This window comes from Erpetoichthys calabaricus, chromosome 3, assembly GCF_900747795.2.
Source record: "Erpetoichthys calabaricus chromosome 3, fErpCal1.3, whole genome shotgun sequence".
NCBI classification, from domain to species: Eukaryota; Metazoa; Chordata; class Cladistia; order Polypteriformes; family Polypteridae; genus Erpetoichthys; species Erpetoichthys calabaricus.
The window spans coordinates 47,118,216-47,145,826 of record NC_041396.2 but is presented as its reverse complement, the minus strand read 5'-3'; the positions used below and the strand labels follow the sequence as shown (position 1 = coordinate 47,145,826).

Genomic DNA, 27,611 nt, shown 5'->3' with positions numbered 1-27,611 from the left:
AATATAATATATCAAACCCTAAATACAAAATTTCCCCAAAGCACTTTAATTTCCTTGCAAGCTCAGCTTAATACATTACCTAAAAAATTACCTTAATACATTACCTAAAAACAGAATGTAAAGGTAAACCCGTCTACTGTACAGGTCTGTACTGCTATGTCTCCCGCTGTGCTAGAATGTACAGTAAAATACCGATGTTACCACTATACGTACTGTAATTCATGTAAGCGCGTTTTCTTTGGTGTGCTCTATCGTTTTCTTTGTTATAAGTAGAATAAATACATAATAATTTCATTTAATTAAAATACAGTAAAATGTATGGGTACTCACCAATGAAGAATGATATTGATGATGATAAAGCAGCTGTGCAGTACGATGCAGAGAATTTAAAACTCCTCGGGTGGCGCCTCTTCTTCAGGTGCTTCAGGAGGAGTCGTATCTTTGGACCGGTCTTCTTCTGGTGGTATTTTGTGCTGGCTTTTCTTTATAGGTTTCAGGAATATTGTGATGGGAAGTTGCTACATTGTCTCCTGTAGTGAACTGATGGTACAATTTCTATGCTTTCTCACGGATGTTGTTACTGTCCAAGGTGATGTTCTTCTTCCTGCAGTCGGTGATCCACAATGCCAAGGCAGATTCCATCCTGACGATATTTTTATTCCTTACAGTCGTTACCTTTTTGGCACCATCACAGAAACTTACAGATACGGTACTCCAGATTGCTGCTTTGCTCTTTTTTATGTAGCGTGCGGTGCTTTCATTAATGCCATAGTGGCGTGCTACTGCAGCATAACTTTTTAGTTCCCGGAGCAAATCCAGTAGTTCAACCTTCTCTTGGAGTGTTTTAAACTTCTTCTGGCGCTTAGGCTCAATGCCAGAAGCCTTAGAAGGTGCAGGGCTATTCGGCGACATCTTGTGCGTTTAAGAATAACAAAATGGAAAACATGAGGACACTCAGCTGGAGTTGCGTCACAGGGCAGCAGTCAATCAGCAGCAAGGAGAAATGAATAACGCTCTTGGATTGGGTACGTTCACCATCCCAAACCGAGTTTCCCTCAGTGGTGGTAAACCCACTCACCTGGAGACACGTCACAGGGCAGCAATCAATCAGCAGCAAGGAGAAATGAATAACGATCTCAGATTGGCTACTTTCACCATCCCAACCCGCATTTCCCTCAGCGGTTGCTTCCTATTCTCTCTACAGCACAGTATTGACATTAAAAAAGCCATAAAAAATTGTGGAGGATATTTGCACTTTCCGCTAACAATTAATAGTTAGGTACTAAGGAAAAATCCGCGAACGACTGAGTCCGTGAACCCTGAACCACGACTTTGCGGGGGTCTACTGTATATGAATTTTTTTTTTTTTTTAAACAAATTCTCATTATTTTTGAGTCCCCCCTCATATTACCTGCTCTTACTCTGCTCATTAAGGGTTTACCATTCTTATACATTCGCTATTCAAGTCTCACTACCTTATTTCCCTCTAGGTGGGTCTGCACACTGAGTCAGTTCTATTCTTCCTAAGCCTCCATGATTTTCATGATCACATCTCTCGGAACACAGTAGAATCTGATTTTTGATATCTTTTCAGGCCTGCAGGTGGCAAAATTTTGCCTATAAATTGTTTGAGCCCGAGATGTAATCAGAGAGAGATAGATAGATAGATGGATAGATACTTTATTAATCCCAATGGGAAATTCACAAAATGAAAGAAAAAAAAATCATACACAGAGCTGCTGAAAAGGCTGCCACTCTCGGCGGCACCGGATGTTATATGTGAATATGGCTGGTATAAAATAAAGCCCAGTATGGGAGATTTTTTTAATGCAGTATTGAAGGCATTCATTATAAGCACATTGTCTTGGAGCAAGATCGGCTGTGTGCTGTAGACATTCTGAGTAACAAACCCTCAAACCTTACAATTCACCTAAATTTCATTACAAATTGGCCCACTTTGGGCAATAAAAGGAAAAGATAAAAAGTGCCAACAATCAATGCAGATGACATAGAAAATATTTTAAAAATTATAAAATTGTGTAAAATTGCTCTTATTCAGTATCTGGTTTTGATTATGCTTGTTTTATCAGACAAAAACAAAACCAGATAGTAAACCAAGTAGTGTAGTATGCTTCTACTAACATGAAACTCCTATCCAAATCTGTTTAGTGTATAGTTCTATCTGATTGTGACACAAAACTAAACTCCGTAGGAGCTCCATGCCATAATTACTAAAACTGAAACTAATAGATACAAAAATAAAATAGAAATGTCTAGGTGAAATAACAAAATTAAAAATACACAACAACAACAACATTTATTTATATAGCACATTTTCATACAATAAAAGTAGCTCAAAGTGCTTTACATAATGAAGAAAAATTAAAGTCAAAGTAAGAAATTAAAATAAGACAACATTAATTAACATAGAATAAGAGTAAGGTCCGATGGCCAGGGAGGACAGAAAAAACAAAAAAAACTCCAGACGGCTAGAGAAAAAAATAAAACCTGCAAGGGTTCCAGGCCACAAGACCGCCCAGTTCTACCTAACAAATGAAATAATCCTCTTTGTATTTAGGGTTCTCACGGAAGGACTTGATGATGATGGTCATGCAGAATTCTGACTTTTAATCCATCAATGCTGGAACATTACGGTGCTTTGAGTAGATGGTGGTGGTGCAAGCCGCCACCACAACGAAACCAGAAAAAGAAACGGAAGAGAGAGTAGGGGTTAGTATGGATTTTAGAGCCACCATGAATAGTTCTTATAATGAATTGAATATACAGAGTATCAGGATTAAATTAAAGTGAAGTTATGAGAAAGCCATGTTAAAATAATGTGTTTTCAGCAATTTTTTAAATTGCTCCACTGTATTAGCCTGGTGAATTCCTATTGGCAGGCTATTCCAGATTTTAGGTGCATAACAGCAGAAGGCCGCCTCACCACTTCTTTTAAGTTTTGCTCTTGGAATTCTTAGGAGACACTCATTTGAGGATCTAAGGTTACGATTTGGAATATAAGATATCAGACATTATGATTATATAAGATGGGGCAAGATTATTTAAGGCTTTATAAACCATAAGCAGAATTTTAAAGTCAATCCTGAATGACACAGGTAACCAGTGCAGTGACATCAAGACTGGAGAAATGTGCTCGGATTTTCTTTTCCTAGTTAGGATTCTAGCAGCTGCATTCTGCACTAGTTGCAAATGATTTATGTCTTTTTTGGGTAGTCCTGAGAGGAGTGCGTTACAGTAATCTAGTTGACTGAAAACAAACGCGTGAACTAATTTCTCAGCATCTTTCAATGATATAAGAGGTCTAACTTTTGCTATGTTTCTTAAGTGAAAAAATGCTGTCCTAGTGGTCTAATGAATATGCGATTTAAAATTCAGATTACAGTCAAGTTACCCCTAAGCTTTTTTACCTCCGTCTTGATTTCTAATCCTAATGCAACCAGTTTATTTCTAATAGCCTCATTGTATCCATTATTGCCAACACTAACATGATGAAGGAAAACTTAAACTAAACTGAATTTCCAAGTAAGGTCAGAAAAAATATTGAAATAAAAACTAATATAAAAAGGCAAAACTATAATAACCTTGCTTTCAACAAAGATGAGATTAAAAGTCTGCACCTGTTAATGTACATTTTAGGAAAACTTTTTGATTAGTCTTTGGAGACCATGAAAATGAGTTATTTAGATTTAGTTAGTTTTTAACATACAGTATGTATATGTGTAGTGTGTTTTTTATAATTGATTGCTCGATTTAATCTGTAAACTACATTGTTGATCAATGTATTTGATAGTGACAGCTCTAGTATTTTTAATTGCATTTGCTGCCTGGCATTTTTTTAAGCTACTAGATATATGAGGCACTGTACAAATACAAAATCCTGAAAGTATTTTCTTTGTGATAAAGTAAGATATTATATAATAGTGAAAAGGTTATATTGACTTAACATTCATATTATAGGTCAAACAGAACCTTACTTTAAGATGTTTGCTTTTTAATGCTGTCAGACTAATAGACATTTTTTATTCAAAAAATTTATGATCATTTAAACTTTTTAAAGGTTTTCATATCAGTAATGAGTATAGACTGCTGTAACTTTTCAATTACAATATTCACAGTGTTGTACTTGCAATTTGTGCCTCATTTGTTTAAAACTGAGAAATGTTTCATTTTTCTGTATTTTGCATTTAACCAGCAATTTCTTGGTTTCTTTCGAAATTTTCACCAACTGAATCAATCAATTTAGTCGCCTTCTCCATTATAAATAAACTTAATTTAGTTGAGATTTTGTATGCAAGTTTGGAGCATGTCCTTTGTTATCACATCTGAGGTACTTTTGCCCAGTGGACATTTGGTTAGACAAGTTACTTGTCACAAGTATTGTTATTCTTCAATACATTCTGTGTTTCTTTTTTTCACTTTCTTTTGAGTTTGTGTTGGGATGCCAAAGTTCTTTTTTTCTCTTCATCACATTATCCCTATCACCCTGCTATTAGTCAGATATTGACATTCTGTGAAGCTTCAACTGGTGAAAACACAACAATTCAACCTGAAACGTCTTGGTAATGAAAAAAATGGCACCACAAATCATTGCCTGTTTAGTGAAGGACACATTTGGCTGGGTAAATGCATCCAATATTCAGTCATTCTGGAACAAACTTTAGTTTTAGACCTGATTTCATAAGACAACCTCAGGCCTAAGAAGGTATCTTTTACATAGACTAGGGGGCTATGCCCCCTGCTCACTTTGCTCTCCAAACCCCGTGTTTGGTTTTCCAGATACACACTTTTAAGATTTTTTTTTTTTCTTTGAATTGTTGCTATTTCATTAGTTTCACTTTTATTTCAGAACTTCGGTAAAAACAATATTTGGAATCTTTCGAGTCCCAACATGCTGAATCTTTTAAATGAGGTCCGTGAGACGTGTTTAATGACTTTGTACCATAATTCAGGATAGGTTTCTCTGTTTGGAATTTCAGCACAGACAAAACGATCTACATCATCAGCAGTTAATAATTTTTTTTTTTGCAAAGTAACCAATAAATGCATGTGAGGCAAACCCCGTTTTTGAAATTCGATCGTGTAAATGTATGCTAAGATTTGACTGAACACCATTTTGAGTTCTTTCAATAAAATTAAGACTTTCTGATAAAACAATTTACTTAAGAAAGTCTGAATATCCTGAGCCACTGCATCCACTGAACAGTATCATCTCCAGACAGAAGAGCAGCTTCAGCAACAGACTGCTGTCACTGTCCTGCTCCACTGACAGATTGAGGAGATCGTTCCTCCCCCAAACTATGCGACTCTTCAATTCCACCCGGGGGGTAAACGTTAACATTTAACATTATAGAAAGTTATTGTCTGTTTTTTTCACCTGCATTATTATCATTCTTTAATTTAATATTATTTATTGTATCAGTATGCTGCTGCTGGAGAATGTGAATTTCCCATTGGGATTAATAAAGTATCGATCGATCGATGCTTCGTCAGGAACATTTGTACCGATCTCTCTTTTGGGCTCCTAAAAAAACAAAAATGATGTTTTATGATAGATTTTGTGCCATTTGTATTAATTCATCTCTGCTTTTCAATCTTCCCATATTTTTTTCTTGAACAGTTTGTTTTTTTTTTTTAAACTGCATGTTTTTCTCGCTCCTGGTACAAAGTAGCCCTACCCGTTGATTCTGTCAGAAAAAAAGATAAAAGTAAAAAAGTTTGTTATCTCGTGGAAGACCCACGTTTTATTAATGACACATCATTATCTAAGTCTGTAACAACCTCCCAAATTGCCGATCATGATCGTCCAAAAAATGCCCTGAACAGTATTAGCCATCAGGTCGACCTGTCACCCAGGTTGAAGTGGAAAAGGTGTTTGAATTTAGATTTGATTTTACTCTTGATCCACATGACCGATCGCGCTGATTTTTTCAAAAAATGTGTTAAATACTTGTATCAAGACATGTGCAAAGTATTATGTAATTTGGTTTTATATTTTTAAAGTTATTAATATTTTTTTAATTTTAACTGCCCCAGTTACTATCCATCCATTCTCTTCCGCTTAACCGAGGTCAGGTCGCGGGGGCAGCAGCTTGAGCAGAGATGCCCAGACTTCCCTCTCCCCGGCCACTTCTTCTAGCTCTTCCAGGAGAATCCCGAGGCGTTCCCAGGCCAGCCGGGAGACATAGTCCCTCCAGCGTGTCCTGGGTCTTCCCCGGGGCCTCCTCCCGGTTGGACATGCCCGGAACACCTCCCCAGGGAGGCGTCCAGGAGGCATCCTGATCAGATGCCCGAGCCACCTCATCTGACTCCTCTCGATGCGGAGGAGCAGCGGCTCTACTCTGAGCCCCTCCCGGATGACTGAGCTTCTCACCCTATCTTTATGGGAGAGCCCAGACACCCTGCGGAGGAAACTCATTTCAGCCGCTTGTATTCGCGATCTCGTTCTTTCGGTCACTACCCATAGCTCATGACCATAGGTGAGGGTAGGAACATAGATCGACTGGTAAATTGAGAGCTTTGCCTTATGGCTCAGCTCCTTTTTCACCACGACAGACCGATGCAGAGCCCGCATCACTGCGGACGCCGCACCGATCCGCCTGTCGATCTCATGCTCCATTCTTCCCTCACTCGTGAACAAGACCCCGAGATACTTGAACTCCTCCACTTGAGGCAAGATCTCGCTCCCAACCCTGAGAGGGCACTTCACCCTTCTCCGGCTGAGGACCATGGTCTCGGATTTCGAGGTGCTGATTCCCATCCCAGCCGCTTCACACTCAGCTGCGAACCGATCCAGAGAGAGCTGAAGATCACGGCCTGATGAAGCAAACAGGACAACATCATCTGCAAAAAGCAGTGACCCAATCCTGAGTCCACCAAACCGGACCCCCTCAACACCCTGGCTGCGCCTAGAAATTCTGTCCATAAAAGTTATGAACAGAATCGGTGACAAAGGGCAGCCCTGGCGGAGTCCAACTCTCACTGGAAACGGGTTCAACTTACTGCCGGCAATGCGGACCAAGCTCTGACACCGGTTGTACAGGGACCGAACCGCCCTTATCAGGGGGTCCGGTACTCCATACTCCCGGAGCACCCCCCACAGGATCCCCCGAGGAACACGGTCGAACGCCTTTTCCAAGTCCACAAAACACATGTAGACTGGTTGGGCAAACTCCCATGCACCCTCCAGGACTCTGCTAAGGGTGTAGAGCTGGTCCACTGTTCCGCGACCAGGACGAAAACCACACTGTTCCTCCTGAATCCGAGGTTCGACTATCCGACGGACCCTCCTCTCCAGAACCCCCGAATAGACTTTTCCAGGGAGGCTGAGGAGTGTGATCCCTCTGTAGTTGGAACACACCCTTCGGTCCCCCTTCTTAAAGAGGGGGACCACCACCCCGGTCTGCCAATCCAGAGGCACTGTCCCTGATGTCCATGCGATGTTGTAGAGACGTGTCAACCAAGACAGCCCTACAACATCCAGAGCCTTGAGGAACTCCGGGCGTATCTCATCCACCCCCGGGGCCCTGCTACCAAGGAGTTTTTTGACCACCTCGGTGACCTCAGTCCCAGAGATGGGGAAGCCCACCTCCGAGTCCCCAGGCTCTGCTTCCTCATTGGAAGGCATGTTACTGGGATTGAGGAGGTCTTCGAAGTACTCCCCCCACCGACTCACAACGTCCCAAGTCCAGGTCAGCAGCGCACCATCACCACCATATACAGTGTTGACACTGCACTGCTTCCCCCTCCTGAGACGCCGGACGGTGGACCAGAATCTCCTCGAAGCCGTCCGAAAGTCGTTCTCCATGGCCTCCCCAAACTCCTCCCATGCCCGAGTTTTTGCCTCAGCAACCACCGAAGCTGCATTCCGCTTGGCCTGCCGGTACCTATTAGCTGCCTCCAGAGTTCCACAGGACAAAAGGGACCGGTAGGACTCCTTCTTCAGCTTGACGGCATCCCTCACCGGCGGTGTCCACCAACGGGTTCGGGGATTGCTGCCACGACAGGCACCGACCACCTTACGGCCACAGCTCCGGTCAGCCGCCTCAACAGTAGAGGCACGGAACATGGCCCATTCGGACTCAATGCCCCAGTTACTAATGGTCCACATTTAAATCTATAATAAGTCACGATTGAATTAATGGTGACACTTAATAACCTTTAGTATTTGAAAAAGGGTGTTTTGATGTACTATCTTTCCTTTTTAAATCATAATTATCTTCTTTTATCTGCTCAGAAAGCAAAAAAATACTTTCGGGAGCATTTGTGTCTTCTATTCTTAATTAAGCATATTTTGGAATAACTGATCAGTTTTTAACAGCTGGGTGTCGTTTATGTATTAGTACATAAATGTCTCTGAACATCCTGATCATTTTGATGGTCCGTGGTGAGCAGAAAACAATCCATTCAAGTAGCGGCACTTCAGCAAAAACTCGCAAGAGATAATGCATGTTGAGACGGCTTTATGAGCGCTCATTTCCCGGTGGAGCGCCCCCTAGATGGTTCTATTTTTTTTTTCTAGTGGCACTTGATCAAAAACTCGCAAGAGATAATACATGTTGGGACATGTTTATAAAGCGCTCAGCGCCCGGTGTAGCACCCGCTAGATGGTTCAATTTTTTCCGTTACCGTTGTATTGTACTGTACTGTACATGATTTTAATATTTTTAATATTTAATCCGTTTCAGAATATTGCGTGATATGTGTAATGAGTAGATATTTTTGCCTACTGATTTTAAATGTCTCTTATTTTTACTGCTTTGTTTTACAGAAGCAATATGTTTTTACGTGATGGTCGTGCACGAATATTTTTTTAAATTTTATTTTAATAATAAATATAAGTCGCTGTATGAAATATAAACTGATAGTTTTGATATGCAGAGAAATGGATTTCAGGTATGAAGAGCCTTGCTTGGACATCGAGAAATGGAGCTTTTTCACCTATAAATAATATACATATATATGTATATATAATAACAAACGTGATTTTTTCCGTTAGCATCTTATAAAATAAAGCTGGGTGTGTTAATCTTGCTATCCGGAAGTGAATGAAATGACCGCTGCTGCGAGTTTTCAAGCACACTGGATGAAGACCTGCGAAAACTTGGAAGCTTCACTGATCTTTGACATCATATATAAGGTAAGATTATTCACGTTTTGTGCTTTCTGTACATTAAGTGTTTTTTTGGTACATATTTAACTTGTGCATGTATATGTATTATATAATTAAGATACATTGTGATGTGAACTAATTAATCAATTAATTGTCCTTTCATTCTTTTACTTAACCTGCTTCCGATGGTCTCATTAATAACAGTGCACTGTTTAAAAATGCAGAAATATATGCATTTGAAGCATAAGGTAAAGCTATAACAAAATCCAATACTAATCAATTTCTCCATCCAGCCACCTTCCTAACCAACTTATATAGGACAGGGGACAGCTGAAGCCTATGCCAGTCCTTCACAGGGTGAACACGCACACGCGCACACACACACACACTGAATGTGAACTGAACTGAATAGATGCTGTTCCTGCCTCTAGTCCTTGCTTGCTGGGATAGGCTGCAACCTACTACCTGCAGCTTTGTCCTGATTTAGAAAGTGGATGTTTAAATGGATGGATGACATGATTGCTTTGTGAGATTTATACAGCAATGGGGTCTGTCAAATTCAGATAAACAATCAATGAAGTAACCCACAAGAATACAAAATCTTAGTTAGACCTGAAGCCTTTCGATACAAAACAACTACTGAAAATATAGTGAGTACAAACAACATAACAAGTATGTTAATGAGTTAACATATTAGAATACAAACTTTAAAGATGACAGGTTCATTCCGAACTAACAACATACGACTGTAAACTCATGAAATTCAGAGGTCAGACAATGTAACGATGAACCTCTGATTAGAGAGCATGCTGGCCTTGTAGAAGAGCAGGGCCAAGATGGGCTCATGCTGTACACTTTTTAATGGAAGAGAGAAATCGATCTTTAAACCAAATCACATTTTTTACATTGCATTAAGAAAAATGTTTAAATGTTACATTGTACAAGTTAAAATGACTGTGATTGTAAACTTGGATAAGCAGGTTTTGTAAATGAGTGGATGAACAAATAAAATAATTTAAATTTCACATATTCTTTAATTTGTCAGGAAATGGAAAGAACAGAAAATTAACAGTATATCTAATTGATGTTTTCAGATACTGTATTCTTGTGGGAGACACAGCTTCAGAGTTTTGGGAACCACAATTTGCACAGGTTAGTAGAATCAATTCAGTATGGGTGTGGTGTCAATAGCAAAGATTAAAACACAAATTAGGGAATCGCCTTTGAGTGCACACAAATAAAGATATAATATTTAAAGAATGTAACAATTGCCTGTAATATAATATAAAACCATATATAAATTAATTTTGTGGCATTAGGCCTGTGTTATTGTATTAACGGCAATTAATATTTTAAACAATAATTTGAAATGTTTTTTTCTTTTGGCTTCTAGAAAGTAAACTATGGAGGAGAACTTCTTGGGTCAAAACCAAACAGTAACACAGACTGGAGAGAAAAATCTGTGATCAGCTGAGGAAAGAGATCTCCTGTGAGCAAACACCTAGCTCTTCATGTCAAGAGAATCATCTTCTGTACGAGAGCGAATCCCTCAAAGAAAGCGTGTGGAGGACAGTTAGAGACCCCCCTTCTACATCAGAAAAGCCGCACCCCCAGAAACAACACCATAAAGGGCAGTGTGATAATGGAGAAGTGCCACCACATCATGGCATCGGGCCCAATAGTACAAGAGATGGTGAAGAAAGCTTTAGGCAGCTGCCCTGAAGGAGGGGAAATGGCAGAGAAGTTTCAGATCACTCAGTCTGACAAAAATAAAATATGAAGGCAGAAAAACAAACGTAGAGTACTTCACAATCACAACTGAATGTATGGATTTAACATTTGGTCAGAGTTTGTTAGTTATTTTGAAAATGTTTATTTCACTGATTTCATTATTGCATTTTGAATGAAGTATTGTTTTGTTTAATAAAAAAACTACACTGACATTTATAGTTGTTGTAATCTGTTCAATAAAAATATTTTTTCCTGAATTGTGTTTTTGTATTATTTTTCTCACTTATTCACTTTTTTGCATTTAAAACTATTTAGTCTTAGTCCCAGTGGCGTGCTACGTACATAAAGCAGTCACACTGGTTGTGTGGTGGGGCCTTAGAGAGGAGCAGAAACAACTCGAGACACAAATCAGAATTGTGTTAGGCCACTGACACTTTACTGTTCGTTAATAAGAAAACCTTCATACCTTGTTAGCAATCAATCGTTATTGCTAGGATTCCTTGTATTAATTTTTACTTTTTATAAAACTCACATTAAGTTACTAGGCCTTTGATTTCCTACTTTCCTATGATAATAGCTTCGAAAGACGTAAATATCAAAAACAGAATAGATATTCGTGTTTATCCAAAAGCAAAACATGAATCGACATTTCTGTCTAATAATTATTAATACACCACATTACGATCCATTACTCTTTCCTTTGCTTTTCCCAGATGGAGAAACAGGATGGTCATACAATATGAAATACATAAATTCAGAAAAATGAATAACACCAACACAACATTTCGGGGCAAAATTACCGATACGTTCCAATGTATTTAACCCACTTCTGTCATCTCAACGTCTAACGCAACATTACATTATTAATGTGTATCTAAAAGTCGAAGCTAATCGTCTTTTCTTTATTAAATCAAATCAGGCAAAACTGAACATATGCAAGGTCTCATTGATCACATTCAAAATTCAAATATCATATACAAATATCAAATATTTCAGACACATTCAAAATAGGTAAAGCAGTAATATTACCATCATCATATCAATGTAGTCCAAGAGCTACATTGAGCATACAACAATTATATCATGATGCAATGGCAATAACCAGAACTATCAGTCGGCCAGATTTATTTATTGCAATGACGTGCAATCCACAATGGCCAGAAATCTGGAAATTCTTGAGATAGATAGATAGATGTTAGGGCCTTTTTGTAACTACTAAATGGCCCATTTGTAACCTACAGGGAACATTTGTAACTCTAGTAGGGACATTTTGTAACTTTAAGGCACATCTGTACCACAGCACAGGGAACATTTGTAACTTGTAGGGCCTTTTTGTAACACAAGTCAGGCTTTTAAGTAACATGCCAAAAAAGGGTAATTTTGCAACACAACTGGCACTTTTGTCACACATTGTTTGTTGAAAGGCTATAGCACCATAATACTTCATGCTGGATACACTACCGTTTTAATAAACAGATAGATGTGAATTTTTTAAACTATACAGACATATTTAAATTTTATACTGAATCATTAATGTCACTCCTGCATCCTCTCCTTCTGTCCTGTTCTCTTCACTGCCAAGATTAGATGAGGTGGACTGTTAGGCCGAGCTCTAATCCTGATGGATTGTTGTTCAGGTCTTGATGTCTGATACATGAGCTGAGATCTGAGGCTTTCAAATTTTCACATAAAACTACAATATTGTTAATCATTATTAATGTTTTTGTAGTGACCTAATCCTCTTGACAAATTTCTCTTTCTTGAAATTGCATCTTCCCGCAAGCCTCAGAGGGGAAGCAAAATTTACCTTTAGAACAAATTGAAATTACTTAAGCAACAACATTTTTAAAAAGCAGAAATACACCAATTCTGTCAAATCAGCCCTGTCTTTGTGAGACTTCAGGATGTTTGCAGGTGTGCCCTTCGATCACAAAAATACACAAATACAACATGGAATTTACCAGCAAAACACACTGACTTTCCATTATTTCTCTGAGTAATAATTTCTCTTTGTTTGCGCTAATGCGATCTTTACTTTCTTAGTTTTGACACTTTTTTTTCTGCTTTTATATTCTGTATCTTGCTCTGCTTGTTTTTTTTTTTTTTTGTTTTTTTGAGTCTTTTGAATTCCACTGTTTTCATTATCTCTAACCTGCTCTGCATGTGTTTGGCCCCCTTGTTTTTTAACCTCTTTATGACATTTTACTTTGTTTTCTACTGTCTTATTTCTGACCTCGCTTTGTCCTGCTTTTTTTTTTTTTTTTTAATTAATTACACCTGGTCCGTGGTGATTATTTTCCTTTTTTTCGAGTAATAATTTCCATTTGTTTGTGCTACTGCGATCTTTACTATCTTATTTTTTTGATACTTTCTAATTTTCCTGCTTTCATATTCTAACTTTCTCTGCATGTGTATCATGTGAGCGTTTTTGAACGTCTTTATGAAGTTCTACTCAATTCCACTTGTTCCGGGCTGATTATTACTTTCCTTATTTTCTGAATTTGCACCTAGATTATTCTTTTTATTTTTTGCATTTTACAACACTTTTGGGCCTCTTTTCTCCGCACTGCTTTCTTCTTTGCTTAGTAGTCGCCATTTCATCTATAACATATTGTCCTTATATACTTTATGTGCGCCGCAAGCCCTGGATCTGTGTCTGCTAAAAGCCTTTCTGAGTGTTTTGCTGCCAATGGTCTTATTTGATATTGGTTGTAAGTAGGGCGTGTCTTGCAAGAATCTCATGTTCTACTGGGTCAATCTCTTGGCACAAAGTCTCATGTTTGGCCACGGAGTGTCTCACAGGGACCTTAATCTCTTTCGTCTCATGGGTTTTTTAAATGTCTTCCGTGAAGATCATGTCTTGTCTCCCTAGTCTCTCCCTCCCAGGATTTTTTTTTTTATAATAGATTTATTTTGATTACTACAATTGTCTTGGTTGACCTTTAAGATGAGACAAATACATTTGAAGCAAAACCCTATTAAGCTGTATATATTGTGTATCCTATATGCCCTTCAAAGCAAGACCATGTTAAATGTTTTCAGACTCAAGCCAGCTGAAAAAGAGAAATATCACCACTATTCAGACCTTCTTTATCCCATCTTCCAGTTGCCATTTTGGGAACCATGTGCTAAAAAATTAAATTAAATCTAGACACCTAAAGTAAAGAGAGTGCTTTCCAGGTCTGTTCAGAATTCAATGAAATTCTGACATAAAGACAAGACACGATATAAAGCAGCATAAAAAGACAAAAAATGTGATGTACAGTATAACCTCTAAGGATACTGTATGTTTAAATATATGGGGATGGATCATAGAATGCTGGAAAATCTTCGGCTCATTATATAACTGGAAGGCAGTGAAGTCTGGACAGGATCGGTGTAGGGTGATCAAACCTCAGTATGACTTGTGAAGATTCACCTCACTCTCTCTTTCATTGGTCAAACATCCTGTCTTCTGGTCAAGAGCTCAGCATTATGTGAATGATAACTGTACAGTATTCATCACTATTGACTTAAATCAATTTTTTTTTGTTCTCCATGAAAACATGACAGTTAAAGTTTTGCTTGGTCATCCCTACAAATCAGCTGCTAATTGAGATTTTTTTTGCATCAAATGACTTGATCCATGATCTGTAAATTATCCGATCTCAAAAAAATTATTTTTTTCAGAATCTGCCTTTCTAAGCTTTACAGTAATTTAGTTGTTGTGCTCCATTACAAAAGATATTATGGTAATTCTGAACTCAGACGTGTCATTTTGCTGCCAAACTTCTTGTAAACAGAGATCCAGCAGTCAGACCTTAGTAGAGAGTAAAAGCAGGAATATTGTCTTTTTCCATTAAAGAAAGTGGAGCAATAAACTGAACAAAAGAGAATCTGAGGATTGTTGTTTGGCATGGAGAAGAAACTCCACCTCTTTGGCATAAAATTGAAGGAGAATAACTTCAGACGTTTTCATTTTGTCCTGTAGTTAAAACAGACACTCCTTGTCTGAGTGAGCTTGTGTTTAGTGCAGCAGATCATATTTTTAATAGATAAAGAACATATAAAGAATAATCTACTGTCCCTGCATGGTAAACAAGCAGTTTGCTAAATGCGTCTGTTTTACGTGTAAACTTGTTAAACATGTTAGCCTTGTATCATTGTAGATGTTTTATTAGAATTGTGGATTGTGATTATTACAAGAATTTTTATTAATGATTAACTAAAAATAAGAATTTTTGTGTAATGTGTATTACACATAAATATTTATCTCTCTCTTTTATTAGTTTAGACAAGTGTTTTAGGGGGATTTTATTTTTTGTTCGTTTTTTATGATCACTGAACAATAAGCTTACAGAATTTAATTTTGTTAATGAAAAATTAACGGGTAACACCTGTGGACTGTAGTTTAATTAAATATACCAAAGTAAACACATTAATATGAACCTAAGATTTCTACATATCTGGTTATGTGGGAGCTTAGTGTAAAAGGTTTTAAAGGGATGGAAAAAATAAAATAAAATCCATATCGGCTAATTCATTGACGTGAAATTGGTATCGGTCCATAAATACCTGATTGGAGCTTCCCTAGATAAAAGTGGCAATAACGCAGATGTTGTATGTGTTATAACGTGTGTGTTATTTTTGTCCATAATACATATGGAATTAAAGAAAAAAAAAACTCTTTATAATTACAAGCTGTTATACTATTTAATCTCTTCTGTGATATATATTAAATGAAAATTAATTGTCACCACCATTTGTCTAACAAAATAATCTGTGTTCTCACATAATTGATTCAATTAATAAATATTGGTAGTTAAACACTGCTTAAATGTAACAATACATGCACTTACTGTTTTGAATTATTTTTAATCGATTGCACTGCAGATTTTTGCTGTTAAAATATACATTAACTGTAAATTTATTCAGGTGTTTTTTGTTTTTTTTTCTCTCTCCATTGCTTCAGCTAGACATTCCTTATTCTTGATTTGTATTTATAAATAATGATTATTTTAATTATGTACTTGTTTCTTGCTAAAATATATACTGTATGGCACATACAAACAAATAATAAACACAGTTCAGACCATTTAAAAAAGCTGCAGATCTATTAGCTGTTATGTGAAGTTTACAAGCAAGGTCATGTCAGGTGGGGGAGCATGTACTGGTACAGTGTGTTGTGGTACCCGCTACACGATGAAACAGCACAGGATCCCAATTGGCAACCCCCCAGGCGAACATGCGGTCCAGTCCCACCATCTGGAAATAACCATCTATCTATCACAGCCAGGTGTTACTTGGGTGTCTCCTTGGCCTAGGTCCTCAACAATAAGGATCCTGCGAGCTGGATCACCCTTGGGGTGTGAGCCCACATGGCCGTAGTGCAATAACTGATGCTTCCTCTCAATGCAAGTAATGTGCCTCATTCAGGAATCCGTTAGCAACCACTCGTTCAACACAAAGTCAAACCAGCAGCACCCAAGGATTCTCCAAAGAGACGCAGTAGTAAAGGAGTCCAGTCTTTGTCTCATGTCACTGGATAGCATCCATGTCTCACAACCATATAGCAAAACAGGAAGAATCAGAACTTTAAAGACTTGGACCTTCGTCCTTTTACAAAGATATCATGAGTGTCACACACCCCTTTCCAGTTACCTTGTGACCCCCCCATGCACTCCCAATCCTGTGAAGTCTCATGTTGTCCCACATGTCAGCTCGATCAACTGAGCTGAACACTTTATGAAAATCAAAAAAGGCTGAAAAGAAACTATGCCGTTACTCATGTTTTCTCTTGCTGAGAACCCTTGGTGCTATGATGTGGTTGATGGTAAACTTCTTAGGCCTAAAACCAGACTGCTCCAGTTCCTAGTAGGTGAGCAAGTGATCACAGATCTTATTGAGGATGATCCTAGCAAGGACCTTACCTAGCATTGATAGCAGTGTTATTCCCCTTTAGTTGCCACAATCCAAGCAATCACACTTCCCTTTCCAGAATGGGACAAGAAGTCCTGTTTTCCTGTCAGTTGGGTAGATACCTGTCTCCTAAATGGGAGCAAAGATGGCTTGGAATGCCAGGAAGACAGCCTTACCACCAGCCTGGAGAAGTTCACCCTGGATCCCACAGATCCTGCAGCCTTCCCTACCCTCAGCTGGTTCACCACCCGTGCAATCTCAGTGAGTTTGGGTGGTTCACTGCTAATTGGATCAGCCTCCAGAACTGTGGACCCAGAGATCAGCTTTAAACGGCTGCTCAAAGTAACCAACTTAGTGGGTCATCTGTAAGGACCATTCTGTCACACCCACCATCCCTCAAGGCTTGACTGTAACTCTCCGAGGAACAGATTTGAATGTGCAAAATGCTTTGATTCTTCTGTAAGCAGGATGTGGGACCATAGATGGTGTGTCACTTGTTCACAGATTCCTCTAACAAACGCCTCCTTATCTGCCCTCGGATCCATCACAGCCATTCTTCTTTTTTCCCGGTAGAGACCGTAATTGCCATCAAGCCATGTGCATGGTTTACAAGTAAAATGGGCACGTTTTATTTTAAGCTAACGAGGTAATTGTTTAGTAAGCAGCAATTTTTAATTCTTCCCTTTTTCTAATTGAAAATGTGAACTGCTGTTCTAAGCACAAGCTCCCTCACTGTCCAAACCTAGACAATCAGTGTCAGCTAACCCAAATTAAAGTAAAAAGTAAGGTCTGAATTAATTAAAGTAGCTTTTTTTGTAATTTGTTTACCTCACTGATTCTCTGTTTATAGGAAGTTCACTGCTGAAAACTAAACATGTGCTAGCTGAACTACCCTAATATTTTATGTAGAGCTTAGAAAAGCAGATTCTGAAAACAAATATTTTTTTTGTGCTCAGCCAATGTACCACTGATTGATCAGAGCATCTCTACATTTATCCCATTTTGAAATTAGTGTAGAAACAGATTTGTGTATGCTTTGAAAGTGAAATAACATTCCTGATCAAATGAGGTGTAATTGTTTAGCATTCATTTTATTGTCATGCTAAAATAGTACCCTACAAAGTCACAATAAATCATTTGAGACTATGCATTCATTCTCTGAACAAATGTCCATCATTCCCAGCATCTATCCATTTTCTAACTGGCCTTTACAGTTCAAGGTCGTGGGGAAACCTCACATGCATCCACACTTGCACGTATAGAACTATTGGATGTGGGAGGACTGGTAGCAATAGCAGTTGCAGCTATGATTTAAACAAAGTGGCTGTCTGACTTGTCTATACTGGAAATGACATGGATTTGCTCCATTTGTTAATACCAAAATGCAATTTTAGTTTTTCAGTACTTTAAGGGGAAGGGCACATCTCCCTATTAAGACCTATACTATGTTAAAAGAAATGTGTTAATAGTCAAAGCATGTAGTTAAGTAGGACAAGTAAAATGGCAAAGTAATGTTCATTAGTATAATCCGTAAGTAAAACGCATGTGAAATATATTTGAATGATATGTTAAAGAATGTAATTCTGTCTTACAGTTGCAAACGTATTGAGTACATAATGACAGCCTAAGGAATGTTCTAATTCTGGATTTGTACACAGGCATAAGCAATAGACTTCGTAAAATATTCAGAGGTGCTTTTCAAAGGTTGTATTGCACTGAACATGTTTTAGAAAAGGAATAAAGAGTAAATATTTTTTGTAAATCAACTACACTTTCTGTTAATGTTAGCAATCTCTGTCCACTGACACGTTAGCTATATGGATTGTAATGGCGTTGGTTATCTTGATCCACCGCTTGCTTTTTTTTTTGTCATAGACAGTCCTCTAGCAAATGCATCTACAAGTTACATCTGACTCGAGTGTCCTTTGGCTTTTTCAGTTTTACCTGAGGACATGGAGGGTGCCAATCTTTGTTCCATACATTCATGGTACTCTAAAGCATGTTTGCGGATAAGGTGGTGCAGCAAATTGCTCGTGTTACCGCCTCCAGCGACAACTTTAGCTCAACAGCATTTGCAGTAAATAGTTGTTTGGTCCACATCTGACCTTTTTAAAACCAAAATCTCCAGACAATAGACGTGGCTCCTTTTTTCTGCAAAAGTTCTTCTGTGTCATCATGTTCGATCTTTATCGTCTGCTACAGCTTCAATTTCGGAATGTTCTCTGTCAATTTTCACCGCTGACGCATGTATTCCATTGCATGCGTGTTTAGCGGTGTAGCATTGAAAAAAGTCCCGTCCTTAAACAGTTTCCTGCTGCGCCACGTTCTGAACGTTGTTTAGGCTATTTAAACCGGTATTGCAGTATAAGAAAAATACATATCATAACAAAAATAAACGGTTTTCGGTATGAACCGGTATACCTCCCAATACTTGTAATAATGTTTGAATATTTATATTTGGTATGGGTTTTTAAGCAGTATTTTTCAGTTAGTAGACAGATAATGTTAGAGAATAAATTTAGAAGTTCACTTAATCATGAACGGTAACACACCATATCGTTTAGTTATGCTAAAATTTGGGAGGATGGTACATGTAGGCCAGTAGGTATACGCTATTTAAGGACATTTTATAATACCAGAATTTAGGTGTAAGCCCCCAATAGAAAAACTGAATTCCCCAGAATCTCAAAAATGCCTGTTTGAATTTCATTGAAATTTTGTGACATTGCTTGTCTGTATATTTTTATCAGTATTTATTAATATTATACTAACTTACATGCTCTTGGTTATGCCTAAAAGTGTGGTTAAAGCAAAACGAGAATGTGGCAGGATTAATTGACAAGTCATGCAGATATTCCCAATAATCAATAGAGTGGATGTACAAACTAACCAAGCACTGGTTTTTGCTGTTGGCTACCGGTTCTCGCCTTAGGTATCGGTAACATTCCGTTGACCTTCAACCACTGGTCACAGCTCTGAAAACTGACCCCCTCTTCCACCTCAGCTCTTAGATCGCAGCATTTGAAACAATAATGGGGACAGAATCAGAATATAAAGCTTTTAGAGAATAGGTATGGTTAGTGCTGCTGTTTGCAAATGGCTCGGTTTTCCCTTGGAGAACAGTCCGATAACTGTGCTAACCAGTAATTCACATCACACCAGAAGTCAGATGTCCACACAGTTGTAAATCCTCATTCATCTATTTAAAATATTACTGAAACATTACAAGTGGGAGTTAAAACCGCAGTCGTCTTAGCTTTCTTTTGTGTGAATTTTTCAATGTTCGTGTATCAGGTATTGGATAAATTTGTGATGTTGCTTTTCAATTTGTAGTCAACTAGGGTGCTTCACTCGCCAACTCCTGTGATTGGTTTTCCAGATACACACTTTTAAGATTTTTTTTTCTTTGAATTGTTGCTATTTCATTAGTTTCACTTCTTTTATTTCAGAACTTCTTTAAAAACAATATTTGGAATCTTTCGAGTCCCAACATGCTGAATCTTTTAAATGTGGTCCGTGAGACGTGTTTTATGACTTTGTACCATAATTCAGGATAGGTTTCCCTATTTGGAATTTCAGCACAGACGAAACGATCTACATCATCAACAGTTAATTTTTTTTGCAAAGTAACCAATAAATGCTTGTGAGGTAGACCCCGTTTTTGAAATTCTCTGACTTAAACTTCAAAGCCTTAAAATATTTACATACTTCAGACATATCACCTATGTCCATGTATGAGATCTGTATTCGCCTTTTTGTTATTTCTCCGAGTATTATTTTCTCTCTTTGCGCTAATGCGATGTTTACTTTCTTTGTTTTGACACTTTTGTTTTTTTTTCTGCTTCCATATTCTGTATCTTGCTCTGCATGTGTTTCGCGCCTAGGTTTTTTTTTTTTTTTTTTTTGTCTTTTGAATTCCACTGCTTTCATAATCTCTAACCTGCTCTGCATGTGTATAGCCCCAATGTTTTTGAACGTCTTTTTGAAGTTCTACTTTGTCGTTTACTTTTTGTCTTTTAATTCTGAGCCCGATTTGGACCTGCTTTTTTTTCAGTTCCACTTGTTCCGGGCTGATTATTACTTTCCTTATTGTCTGAATTTGCATCTCGATTATTCTTTTTCTTTTTTGCATTTTTTTTCTCTCCAATGCTGTTGAGTCTCTCTTCTCCGCACTGCTCTTTCTTCTTCGCTTAGTCGTCAACATTTTATCTATAATGTATTGTCCTTCTACGCTTTATATGCGCTGAGAGCCCTGGATCTCTGTGTGCTCAAAGCCTTGACACGACTGAGTGTTTTGCTGCCCGTGGTCTTATTTGATATTGGTTGTAAGTAGGGCGTGTCTTGCAAGAATCTCATGTTCTGCGTCCCTGCAAGACGGTCCTGGGTCAATATCTTGGCACAAAGTCTCATGTTTAAGGTCCCCGCAAGACGCTCCGTGGCCAATCTTTTTTGTCTCATCGGTCTTTTAAGTGTCTTCCGTGATCTTCACGTGAAGATCATGTCTCGTCTCCCTAGTCTTTTTCTCCCAGGATTTTTTTTTATAATAGAGAAATATGTTTTGCTTAAGAGCAGGTTGTTGCATGGCTCTTAGTTTTAAAAGTTAAATCTAGGTTACCGTATTTTGTCAGATAATGGTGTCATGGAGCACCACAGTGATCCAATGCCATTCAAGACGAATCGGCCAGCATCATCCTGTCACTTTTGTGATGAGAGTAGCGTATGAATTTTCATGTTTCACTATTATCAAAAGAGAAACGTATATTATTAGATGGTAGGTAAATTTTAATGTCATGGCAGTCTGTGAACATAAAGATACTGTTATGTCCCTGCCAGACTTTTCATGCCCAAAATGCAATTGTTTAACCTAATATACTGTATCTAAACATAATGTTTAATTAAGTCTATAGATATAAGAATGTATCTACCCAAACCAATGTATATGTCTCATCTAAGGTATTGTAACCCGTACAGTATATATATATATATATATATATATATATATATATATTCACGGCATTCGAAGTCTGTGTCACAATCTGATAGTGTGGGTGGTTACCTACCAGGTAACGCTTTGTGGTTGGCCAGCAATCTGCTAACATCCGCCACGGTGCCCTCAGTTTGTGAAGAGCAGATCATAGAATGGTTTGAAAATAGTTTACTGTCAAATAAATGCAAAGAGTACACGACACGTGTTTCGCCCTCATTCTGGGCTCATCAGGTGTACACACTCCACTGCACTCCCTCTCGGGAATCGAACCTCGGACGTCAGCATCAGAGGCGATGCCCCTAACGTTGCGCCACGGCGTGTGGTTCGTTTATTTGACAGTATGTAGATCGGGGTAATTACATTCACGGCATTCGAAGTCTGTGTCACAATCTGATAGTGTGGGTGGTTACCTACCAGGTAACGCTTTGTGGTTGGCCAGCAATCTGCTAACATCCGCCACGGTGCCCTCAGTTTGTGAAGAGCAGATCATAGAATGGTTTGAAAATAGTTTACTGTCAAATAAATGCAAAGAGTACACGACACGTGTTTCGCCCTCATTCTGGGCTCATCAGGTGTACACACTCCACTGCACTCCCTCTCGGGAATCGAACCTCGGATGTCAGCGTCAGTGGCGATGCCCCTAACGTTGCGCCACGGCGTGTGGTTCGTTTATTTGACAGTATGTAGATCGGGGTAATTACATTCACGGCATTCGAAGTCTGTGTCACAATCTGATAGTGTGGGTGGTTACCTACATATATAATATATTAACCAATGCATACAGTGATGTGAAAAATTAAATACAGTAATCCCTCCTCCATCGCGGGGGTTGCGTTCCAGAGCCACCCGCGAAATAGGAAAATCCGCGAAGTAGAAACCATATGTTTATATGGTTATTTTTAGAATGTCATGCTTGGGTCACAGATTTGCGCAGAAACACAGGAGGTTGTAGAGAGACAGGAACGTTATTCAAACACTGCAAACAAACATTTGTCTCTTTTTCAAAAGTTTAAACTGTGCTCCATGACAAGACAGAGATGACAGTTCTGTCTCACAATTAAAAGAATGCAAACATATCTTCCTTTTCAAAGGAGTGCAAAGCAAGCAGTCAAAAAAAAAAATCAATAGGGCTTTTTGGCTAAGTATGCGAAGCACCGCCGGTACAAAGCTGTTGAAGGCGGCAGCTCACACCCCCTCTGTCAGGAGCAGAGAGAGAGTTAGAGAGAGATAGAGAGAGAGATAAAAAATCAATACGTGCCCTTTGAGCTTTTAAGTATGCGAAGCTCCGTGCAGCATGTCCTTTCAGGAAGCAGCTGCACACAGCCCCCCTGCTCACACCCCCCTACGTCAGCGCAAGAGAGAGAGAGAGAGAAAGTAAGTTGGGTAGCTTCTCAGCCATCTGCCAATAGCGTCCCTTGTATGAAATCAACTGGGCAAACCAACTGAGGAAGCATGTACCAGAAATTAAAAGACCCATTGTCCGCAGAAACCCGCGAAGCAGCGAAAAATCCGCGATATATATTTAAATATGCTTACATATAAAATCCGCGATGGAGTGAAGCCGCGAAAGGCGAAGCGCGATATAGCGAGGGATCACTGTACACCCCATACAACATTATCATTTTAAAATCTACGGGCATAGTCAAGATTTGATCTTTATTTAAACAGTATCTTTTGATAAAGATGATGTAGTTGAAAGAAAATAAAATTTGAGTTTTCAATAATTTATTCAATTAAAAAATTAACAGATATCATTTCCTTCTGTGGAAAATTAAGTACAGCTTTACCTCTAATAGCTAGTATTGCTTTCTTCTGCAGAAACAGCCTGTAGCTGTCTTCTAGTCTCTGACATCAACTGGGAGAATTTTTTTCCCACTTCTCCTTGCAGAATTCCCTCAGCTCTGTGATGTTTGAGGGGTGTCTTTTGTGCACAGCCCATTTTAAATCCTCCCCACAACATCTTGAGGAGATTCAGATCTGGGCTTTGATTTGAAAACTGCATTCATTTCTTTTCATTCTTTCCTTGGTGGGTTTACTGCTGTGTTTAGGGTCATGGTTATGTTGCAAGGTCCTCTTTCAGTTGAGCCTCAATCTCCTGACAGATGGTTTCACATTAAGTACAGTGAAGAATTCATAGTGGATTATATGTTAGTGAGCTGCCCAGGTCCTGATGCATCAAAACCGCTCAAAGCCATAACATTTCCACCATCATGAGCTTAGAACTTTTTCCGTATAGGCTGCATAGTAATAATGGACACTTCAATGGCAAAGAGCAAACCAGACTAAATGTCTGAAGTTTCAATAAGACAGGTTCCTCCAATATCCTTTGCGTTTGCACCTGATTGGGTGCTCTTGATTCTATTTTTAGGTATTTGAGGTAGCGGTAAGTGTTAGGGGTATACTTTCTTTTTCCAAAGGCAAAATATGCATTTATGTTTATTTAAATTATAGAATGGACTTCGAACTTGTAAATGCAGTATGATGTCTGTTATTTCACCTCTATCTATAAATAACTGTTTATGATCAAATCTTAGTATGTCCATACATGTTACAAAAGGTGAAACATATGTACATGGCATGTACTTTATCATTACTTAATATCTAAACAGTTGTTTTCAAATCTGTATATTTTCAGAGCTTGAACAGAGAACTGAAGGCAGTATTAGTGAATATGCTGTTGGTTTTCTTATCAAAGAATCAAAACTGTTGCCTCATTTGCCCAGACAAAGACAATGTTGCTTTTTTTTCCCCAAAATTGGTGATTGATAAGGAATCTGTTTGCATTAGATACTTTTCAATTTTAGAGCTACAGGTAATATTAGTAGCTTTTTGACAAGATCTATTTTACTTCTTCCGACTGTTAACATTTATAAGGGTAATTGTTATGTAACTCTACTGTTTATCTTTTGCACTAAGTAAGGAGTAATTTAGTTATTCCTAATATAGTTATCCTCTCCTCTCTAGAACATATGTCTGCACCTCTCCAGGGTTTCCTCAACCTGCTCCCTATTCTTGGTACAGATCACAATGTCTTCAGCAAACATCATAGTTCACAGGGACTCCTGTCTAATCTCATCTGTAAACCTGTCCATCACAATTTGCAAATACGAAATCTGTAAGTCCGTGCTGTCCGCATTGCAGCAATCATAGGGCCCTACCTATGCTGCCAAACTACACTTCCTTCTGCCAGCACTTTGCAGTCTTCAGTCTCCTTCAGATTGTCCCTCCTGCATAGATTATATCATAGGTAGATTATATCCTATCTGTGTGCATGTTTCTCCATTCTTGTACATCACCCTATGTTCCCCCCTCTTCTTAAAATACATATTGACCACAGCCATGTTCATCCTTTTCGTAAAATCCACTATCCTCTCACTTTCTTCATTCTTCTCCTTGACACCATATCTACCCATCGTCTACTCGTCTCCTCTGTTCCCTTCACCAACATGTCCATTGAAATCTGCTCCAATCACCAGTCTCTGTCACTTGGATACAATGTCCATCACGTCATCCAAAATACTCTAGAAATCTTCTTTCTCATCCATCACACACCCAACTTATGGGGCACTAACAACATTCATCATCACACCTTCATTTTCCAGCTTCATAATCATCACTCTGTCTGACACTCTTCACCTCCAAAACACTCTTCACATACTGTTCCTTCAGAATAACCCCTACCCCATTTCTCCTCCCATCCACACCTTAACACCTCTGATCTACCTGGCCTTACTCCTCTTCCATTCATTCTCTTACACGCACAATATATCAGCCTTCCTTCTCTCCATCACATCAGCTAACTCTCTTCTCTTACCAGTCATACTGCCAACTTTCAAAGTTCCTGCCCTCTGTTCCATTCTCTTTACCTTCCTCCTGCCTCCGGACACGTCTTCCCCACTCTTCTTCTCCTTCTTCGGCCAACAGTAACCCAATTTCCGCCAGCACCCTGTTGGCTAACAATACTGGTGGTGGCTGTTGTTTACCTGGGCTTTGACCGATCTAGTTTGGAAATCTGTATTGTTGTCAGCATATTGATCTGGCAAAATTTTACACCTGATGCCCGGGCTGAGGACTGGCACGAAGAAACACACTGGTTTGTTCATACCCAGTGGCTGGGTTTATTTATTGTTTAATATTTTACTTTTCCCTTTTTTAATTTAAATTTATTAAGTTAAGTTAAATTTTATACAATATGGTAGGAAAGGCACTATATAAATAAAATTTATTATTATTTACGTCCATCCCCACACAGTACCACAAAAACAGCCTTTCAACATTTTTTTTTCTCTTCCCTTGCATGCATTTCCCCTGGTGTTGGAGTACTGTACATATTTACATGTTTTACAGACATTTCCATGTCAATGCTCTACAGCATACTTTTTATGTTATTATGGTAGCTCATTATTTTTTCATTCTTAGGCTGACACAAGTGTTAAAATAGAAATGCAAAAAAAGTGATTTTTAACATTACATAGGTAGAGGCATGTCAAAGTTCTCCCTGCATGGAGAAAGTTTCCACCTTCACATGAGAACTTTCAGAAGAAACGTAACATAAGAAAATTGATGAGAGGAGATCATTCTTCAGTCCATCAAGCCCTTTTTTTAGGTAATAGACAACTCTCTTTTAAAACATTGCTAATTTGCTTGTGGAGATGCATGAGGATGTATCCTTATCCTGATTGTTCCTGCTGTTTTCTACCAAACAAGTTGGTAAATTCAAAGACAAATATGCAGAATGTGATTATACATTTTATTTCTTCTTCAGGGTCAGAGTAAGAATGCCCTCCAGAAAGTATGACATTGGAGATACGGTGATGGGCCGTTGGCCTGGTAGCAGTCTGTACTATGAAGTAAAAGTGAAAGCTTTCAACCCTTCTACTCAGCTTTACACTGTAAAGTATGTTGATGGCACAGAACTTGAACTTAAGGAAGCAGATATTAAGGTAAGTAGTAAAATTGACAACTTTATACTGTGTATCAGAAGGAATCTTTTAAAACAGGGCTTGTTACTTGGAAGCAGGAAAACTGATATGGTTATACAGTCAGACACCGCTTTGTCTTGCCAAGTATACATATATACAAATAATTTGTTTTAAAGTGTTTGGCCTGAAAAGTGACACCTGTTTTGTTTTTGTTTTTTTTTACAATTTACATTTGACAGAAATACAAAAAATATTAGACATAGTTAACATTAAAAAACAAAATCTAATACATTGTGCAGAAAGAAGCTGTTTATAGTCCAGAAGATGATGTTAGACAATCAAACTTTATTGTGCTAAAAGTACTTATTATGAATATTATTATGATTAAGAATTAAATGAGGGAGCAGTAGGAGATTTTAGCTGTGAGGGTTGGTTCAGTTATGTAGTAACTGTTGAGGGGACAGAGCATCTTGCAAATACTATTTTCATGGGCATTTTCCACACAGCCTTTTCAGGGGTTTATTTTGAATGATGTGAAACTAAATTTACCAGTGAAAGGTAATCCCGTGGATGAAAACCGCGTGTGCGTCAATGGCGTCAAAGGAGAATAGCATAAGTCATACAAGCACATGCAATTAAAATGTATCATTGTTGTACAGAATCTTTTTCCTAGAATACAGCACTTATCAGATTGTGTCTTAAAAGTGGAAAGTGTTTTTTTTTTTTTGTTTTTTTTTTTAATTAAAAATGTGAACTGCTGTAGAACACAAGCTTTTTTTACTATCCACTCTTAGACTAGTCTTTCTTTTTAACTGAAGGACAAAATGAATAAGTCTGGACCCATTAAGGAGAATCTTTTAAATTTTACCACTTCTTTTCTTACACTCCATTTACAACAAATATACAGTATATGCTGTTCCTCTCTCTGCACAGAACCACATGC

General features: G+C 38.3%; 1 protein-coding gene across 1 annotated transcript in view; it reads left to right on the top strand.

Annotated features, from left to right (window-relative positions):
* The window catches only part of lbr (lamin B receptor), an 85,389-nt gene that overhangs the window by 15,382 nt on the left and 42,396 nt on the right, over positions 1-27,611 (top strand). Inside the window, exon 2 of the mRNA XM_028796755.2 lies at positions 26,512-26,689. Coding sequence (XP_028652588.1) covers positions 26,525-26,689 — 165 coding nt within the window. The 5' untranslated portion in view covers positions 26,512-26,524. The remainder of the gene's footprint in view (positions 1-26,511; positions 26,690-27,611) is intronic.